At 43.5% G+C, this 7190-nt stretch overlaps 1 protein-coding gene across 2 annotated transcripts; it reads left to right on the top strand.

Moving 5' to 3' along the window:
• The first annotated feature begins 3 nt into the window (after positions 1-3).
• RWDD2A (RWD domain containing 2A) lies at positions 4-5556 on the top strand. 2 transcript variants are annotated; one of them, XM_059177201.1, is made up of 3 exons: positions 4-89; positions 1019-1357; positions 2363-5556. In XM_059177201.1, the coding sequence occupies exons 2-3, from the start codon at positions 1157-1159 to the stop codon at positions 3038-3040; spliced, it is 879 nt and encodes a 292-aa protein (XP_059033184.1). In that variant the 5' UTR covers positions 4-89; positions 1019-1156; the 3' UTR covers positions 3041-5556. The 2 variants fall into 2 exon arrangements, with proteins under 2 accessions (XP_059033184.1, XP_059033183.1); XM_059177200.1 differs by having other exon boundaries at positions 21-133.
• The last annotated feature ends 1634 nt before the right edge of the window (positions 5557-7190 follow it).

Genomic DNA, 7190 nt, shown 5'->3' with positions numbered 1-7190 from the left:
GCCAATCACGGCCGGGGAGGATCCGCCGACCCCGCCTCTCCTCGTTGCGGATCATGCGCAGCTCGCGCCTGCGGAACTGCGGATCCCGGGTCTGACAGGGTTTGGGGCTGTTTCCATTGAATGACCGGGAAGGGTGAGGCCCCCGCGGTGGCCCAGGGGTTGGAGCCGAGGGTCGTGGGCCATCAGAGCACAGCGACCGGCAAAAAACGCAGTCCCCGCATCCAAATTTGGGTCTCAGAGGGTGGCAGTCTTGCGTTCCTGGGAAGCCAGGGTTCCTAGTGGCCGCAGATGGGGGGTACCAACCCTCCCTAATGTGGGGCATCTGACAAGGTGGCCTCGGGCATTTCCCCTTTTCCCGCTTCCCCATCTAGATCTTCGAGGTTCATCTCCCCAAACTGACTCCCGGAGCCTTCTCGAGCCGCTGCCCCCACCCCATCTCCCCGCACCAGCTCACACTAAACATTGTTTCCTTAATGTACCTGTAAGATTCCCCCTTAGTCTGGGCCCCTCGGGACAGAGGCCGGATGGACCCAAATCGTCCGGAGCTATCAAGATGCCATCCCGGGGTGATGTGGCTCCCCGGAGAGTCGTAAAGACCCGCTCAGGAGGGGTCTTTGGCGCTGGGGCCGAGGCTCCGCAACTGGCATTGGGGGCGGCGGGGTCCTCAAGACCCCAGAACCTAGGGATGCGACCACAGCCTCTCCAGACTGCCACAGGGCGCAGCTCCGCCCAAGCCGGAGACCCTACTGGGATTCTCAAGCTGGGCTCCTTGCCTCTCCCAGAATTCAGGCTTGCAGAGTATCTGCAGGTGTTTGCGAACCACCTGCAACGGAATAATTTGGAACACCTGTTGAAACTCCAGATTCCCGGATTTGAAGCGGGGGTGGGGGTGGGGAGGTAACGGACTGGGAATCTGGATTTTAACGAGGTGGTCTTAAGGGATGCTGTGTATACTAGACTTGGGGGTTGAGAGATAAAGCGAAGAAAGAGTGTAAGTGTCCCCTGTTTTTGCCCCTAGCTGTCGTTGCATAGCGTTCCTGCAAAACTGCTGAACGGAAAAGGACCTTCAGGAAATTTCTCTGGACACCGCTGAAGTTAACAAACCTAGTGGCCCTGGGCCTTTCCAGTTTTTCCCGGCAAGTGGATTCGAGGCAACATGTCTGCTTCAATGAAAGAATGCCTGCAGCTTCAGCTGCTGGAGATGGAAATGCTGTTTTCTATGTTTCCTAACCAAGGAGAAGTAAAACTTGAAGATGTAAATGTCCTGACGAATATAAAGCGTTATTTGGAAGGCACTAGGGAGGCGCTGCCGCCAAAAATCGAATTTGTGATTACCCTCCAGATTGAGGAGCCCAAGGTAAGTACTCTGCGCTGTTTTCATTGTTGCCAGGTGCCCGGTTTTTTTTAGTGGAAACACTTGGAACATGAGATTTCTGTCCAGGAAGCAAATAGAGAATATTCCAAATTCATATATCCTTTATTTGCTTGAAAGTGAAATGTGTAAAACGTGGGATGCCCTTGTAAATTGTCTTCAATAAATATCTTGAATTTTACATAAATATGCTCATCTTTTTAACAAATATGTGGTGTTTTTATTAAAAACGTCTGGCAGTCTCATACTACCATTACTATTCTGTTCACTCATGTTTTTTATGATTCCAACTATTGTAGTATGTGTTGTACATGTATCATGATTTTTATAAAGCTAAACATTGCCTTTAGCAAAACTGACTTGTAAGGAGTGGATGAATGTTTCTTGGGTGGCACCATGACACAAAGCAGATACAGACAGGAAATCTAAATCCTTAAAGTGAATTTACCTTCATCTTATGATCCATTGTCTCTAGCAACATGAGCATAGCATAGGTAACAAGTGGACTAGGCTTTTGAGAATGCCTCCTCTAGTGATATCCTGCTCACCCTTCAGCTGTCATTTCCTTAAAGAGGATCTCCTGCTTCCCAGAGTGACTTCTGTCTCACCAGTGACACATTTCATCAGATCCCTGTGCTTCTCACCACTGAAATTAAGTACTTGCGATGTGTAATTATTAGATTAATGCTTTCTCCTTCACTAGGCTCTAGTCTTCAGGAAGAGCAGAAATTGTGTTGCATCTAGCTTCTTCACTTCTTCATCCTAGCATGGGGTCCCTGACACATGGTGGGCGTTCAGTAAACACTGGAATGCGTGAATGCATAAATGGAAGAAATTGTGTATGTGATGTTCTCAGTACAGTGTCTGGCCCATAGCTGACACTTAGTAGTAGCGATAACTGTTATGTTTATCAAAATCATGCTGTTGCCACTGATAAACTAGCTTAGTTGATTTTCTGGTTCTTAAATCTATTTGATTTTCATTTTTAAGGTGAAAATTGATTTGCAAGTAACCATGCCTCACGGCTACCCCTATGCAGCGTTGCAGCTATTTGGACGGTCCTCTGAGCTTGACCGACAACAGCAACTCCTGCTCAACAAGGGTCTCACTTCCCATATAGGGACTTTTGATCCAGGTGAGCTCTGTGTATGTGCGGCAATCCAGTGGTTGCAGGACAATAGTGCCTCCTATTTTCTGAACAGAAAGCTTGTTTTTGAACCATCTACACAAGCAAAGCCAGTCAAGAACACATTCCTCCGAATGTGGATCTACAGTCACCATATATATCAGCAGGACCTAAGAAAAAAGATTTTGGATGTTGGGAAAAGGTTGGATGTGACTGGATTTTGCATGACAGGAAAGCCGGGTATAATCTGTGTGGAGGGCTTCAAAGAGCACTGTGAGGAGTTCTGGCACACAATTAGGTACCCCAACTGGAAACACATTTCCTGTAAGCATGCTGAAAGTGTCGAAACCGAAGGAAACGGAGAGGATCTGCGCCTTTTCCATTCTTTTGAAGAATTGCTCCTTGAGGCCCATGGCGACTATGGATTAAGGAACGACTATCACATGAACCTGGGCCAGTTCTTAGAATTTCTCAAAAAACATAAAAGTGAGCATGTGTTCCAGATATTATTTGGTATTGAAAGTAAAAGCTCAGACGCCTAGGAAGCTAGTAAGAGGCCTGTGCTTATAATTTCTCTAAGTCGGTATTTCTGTGAACAAGACCAAAATAAAAGGGCCAGTGGCTGTTTGGCATCCTCTGTGAGACCCCTAGCCCCACAATTTTTACCTGGTAATGAAACACAAAGGCCTTTTAACTTTAAAACAGTGCAATTGTAATGTTATCTCTATGTTCTTGTGTTAACTGAAAACTATTTAATTGTAAATTAATAAAAACGGCCAATTTAACCAGCGAAACTGACTTGATTAAAGAGGCGTCCAAAGCCCGTAATTAATATTGATAGTCAAACTGCAGCTCTGAACTCATACATAATATTCCTCTCTCATGCAGTCAGCACATGATGACGCAGCACATTTTCTTTCTTTCATTATTGGGGAATGGATTCTAAGTCAAGTTTAAAGTGAGAAGAGCACATCTTGACTACATTCCTTGCTTGAAGTTAAACCCTCTGTTTATAGTTTTTTTTTTTTTTTTAGTAAAACTCTATCCTGACTATGGTAACAGAGGAATCAGAGCAGCAAAGTCTCAAGAGTAATGAAGATGACACGTAGTGCTCTGTGTTCTCTGCTGGGCTGTTTTCACCAGCTGATTCATGATATTGAGGATAAGGATACCATAATAGTCTTAATTCTCATTCACAAAAAAAGATGTGGTTTCATGCATACAAAGTATTCCCCGAGTACTACATACTGGCAGCCTTTGCCTGTGCACAAGGCACAAGGTTTGTAGGACGGGAGTGTTGAGGAGGACCTGGACCTGCTGATGGAGGCTCTGCTCCATCACCTTGGGGAGCGGGGGGGAATCAAGCTGTGCATTTCGGTGAGAAGTCACTCTAAAAATCTCCTCTAAAAATATGGCTTCACCAGCCTTTGTCAAAAGTGAGTTTATTTTGATGACAGGGACCCCTATTTAACTAGCACCTGCCACACCTTTTCATTGCAAAGTATCCACCCTCCCCAGGAATTTCTGGGAGTCCTACCTGTGTTAAGAGATGTCCTGAGCTGACCCTGCAACTTTCTGTGGTTTCCGTGGTCTCTCTTTAGCCACTACTGGAAGCATTTCATTTTCTTTCTCTGGAAGCATTTCATTCTCCAGCTGCTGTCAGCCACCCCACTGATGTGCTGGTCCCTTCAGGATGCCAAAAATGGATGCTGAGGGTTAGTAACTTGAAGGGGAATGAGTGCCTCACTCCCTAGGTCACATTCTCTTAGACACCAGACATTGCTGCATGTGCCGGGGAGTTTACAGAATTTTTGGTGAAATGGTACATTCTGTGTCTAGGATGGAGACACAAGTCCTTGAGCTAGGGCAAGGATATAATGCAACAGCAGACCCTGCACTAAGCTGACTGCCTTGACCTTGAGGCCTTGGAACTGGGTCTATTCTGTCCTGCCCACACTATTAGCTCAGAATGAGTTTCTTTCTGGAGCACAACTCAGACCTTTAAACCAAGGCTCTCGTCGTGAGCCTGCCTTGCCAGATGATCCAGTTTGCCCATTCATGTCTTAATCCAGCCTTGGATGTGGCTGGGGCCCAAGCCAAGGACCTTATACTTTACCTTTATCAATATACAAAGGGAAGAAGTAGAACTTATATTGCCAAAGACTCATTTCTCAGTCTTTGTCAGGACAGAAAACCAGATAGTCTAGGAGCCAGTATCCTGCATATTCTCCCCAAGATCATCAGTAAGTAGCATTCACAAGCTTTTAGGCCCTAAATATATGTGACTCAATTTTTTTTCCATATTAGGTGTCATCCACCTAATAATGTGCCTAACCCTCTCATAGAGGATTTTTTTTCTATGATTAAATTAGCAGAAGTTGTGATGGAAAGATGAAGCTGAAAGAAGTATAATATAGAATAAAAAATTTGCTTAATTCACTAAATGAAAGGAATAACTTATTTTATGAACTCTTTACTGCTTCTGTATTCTGGTAGTAATTTTTTAGGACCCATTTTTACATGCTTGTTATTACCATGCAGTAATATATTTTTCCTATCAGAAACACTAATAGTAGACATTAATTATGGGAGAAGTATAGGTTTTATAGAAAAATATATACATATATTATAATTCAAAGCTCAGCTTTGTGTGTATAGTAGACTGCTAGTTTTCTTTGCCCAGACTGAGGGGCACAGGCAACCCTCCTCCACACACACACACACACACCCCACTTACTCTGAGAAACTACCCTTTCTCTGTATGGTTTGGGAGAAATAACTGGCAGCCTTCTAGAGAGATGGTTTTGAGCTCTTGCCGCTTAAATCCATAGAGCCATCCTCATTTCCAGCCTACTGAATGTTTAGTCGCTCAGCACTTCTGAGGTACCCAACATCTGCCCTTTTTTTTTCTGGAAAGTCAAACATCAGTCTGAATCACTTGGAATTTAAGGATCGTGATATTGTATACATTATATTTTTAAACGGTTATTTGGAAAGTATGTGCTTTATAAATATTGCAGTGTCTTTTTAAAACTTACTGATTAAATCAGCCTTTCTTCACCTATGTTCTCTGCTTCTCATTCCTTACTGGTCTATTATGTGTTAGGCTAAAGGCTGAGGATACTTGCATAGTGGATTAAGGAGTGGGCCAAATGAGTTGACAGACATAATACAAGAACCTCTAAAACATCCCTATATTAAATCCGAAGTATGTTGCCTGTGAATTTGAGTTTCCATATATGACTGTTTAACATGCCAACCATTCCTTCCGAGAACTTGGGAAGGCCTGAGGGAGCCTACTGAGGTCTTCACAGAACTTTTTGAACAGAACAGTTTTCTTTCATTTTCTTTTATCTTATGTAGCCCAGTAGTAAGTTGAAAGAACGGGTATTTTCTGAAGATGACATGCTTTGCTCCAAAATCCTTGTTTTATACAGAATCCTGATTTACCTCAAAACTCAGCCCATTGAGTCTCCCTCATAAGGTCTACATGGTAGAACTACTTTCCCTGCAGCCCAGGCCAGCTAGAACAGCCTTTTTCTGAGCCCAGTTAAAGCTAGAAGCATTTGGATCAACCCATATATCAGTCTGAGGAGTGGACACAAATTTCAAGGAAGCCCAGCAAACATTGAAGGACCTCCTTGGTCATAGGGGGAACAAAGTCCACAATCAGTTATTCCCCATGGAGGTAACATCCTAATACGCATCGGACATTCAGTTTCCACATGCTTGGCTGAGGTGGCAGACTCTTGTACTTTCATGAGATCTTAGCCAGGAATTCAGTAAGTCTCATGCCTGTGCTCTACGTCCTATGAATGTATCATCAATTTGTCAGACCAGCGTGATGCCCTGTCTAGCAGTGAGATGATCAAGGTTTGGTGTCAAGAATTAAATTCTGGTGCAGAACCAGAGAGTTCATGGAACATTGAAAAAAGGCAATCTATAATGTTTATTGGTAGCACAAACTGCTTCAGTGGCCCCCTACTTAATGGAATATAGGAAAAACAAGAAAGCATCGGCCTAATCAGTAGCTACAAGAAAGAGAACTTGTCTGTCAGCTGCAGTTGGAATCACCATCTGATCAAGTTAATGTGATCCAAAGATCATACTGAGTTTAGATGTGCTAAAAATCACACCCCTGTTTCTCTTAAAGATTTTGATGATGAGACTTACCGCTGCAAATTATGGGTGGTTCCAGCCAGAATAACCCTTTTTGTGTGTGTGATTAAGGATCCAATGTGGTGATAGATGATAAAGAAATTAATCTTCAATGAGAACTCATCACTGAGCAAATGACTAGACAATGGATTTGTTCCTATATACACTTGGTCCTAAGAATACACTTAGTTCCATAGACCACAATAATTTCTAAGGGCCTAGAAATTTGCATTTATTCAGAGCTCTGTTTCCAGGTGATTTCCAAAAGGACTAGTGGTTTCCTTTCTGCAATGCATCGTTATTCTAGTAAATGGAACCTCAAAGGAAGACTTTGAATATTACAGAGTTTATCACCTTAGGGGTCTTTCATTCATATCTATGCATGGCAATTTGCTGAAGGCCTTGACACTCTATATTGGGGGTTCTAGTCAGGTTTTTCTGTTGCTGTTGTTATACATGTCAAGTAAGGCCTACATTGGGTTGCCCATCTATTTGGTCCTAACCCCAGCTGATATTTAGCTGATATACAGTAGT

Source organism: Mustela lutreola, chromosome 6, assembly GCF_030435805.1.
Source record: "Mustela lutreola isolate mMusLut2 chromosome 6, mMusLut2.pri, whole genome shotgun sequence".
NCBI classification, from domain to species: domain Eukaryota; kingdom Metazoa; phylum Chordata; class Mammalia; order Carnivora; family Mustelidae; genus Mustela; species Mustela lutreola.
The sequence above is the reverse complement of the archived record's forward strand: the minus strand, read 5'-3'. Positions and strand labels throughout refer to the sequence as shown.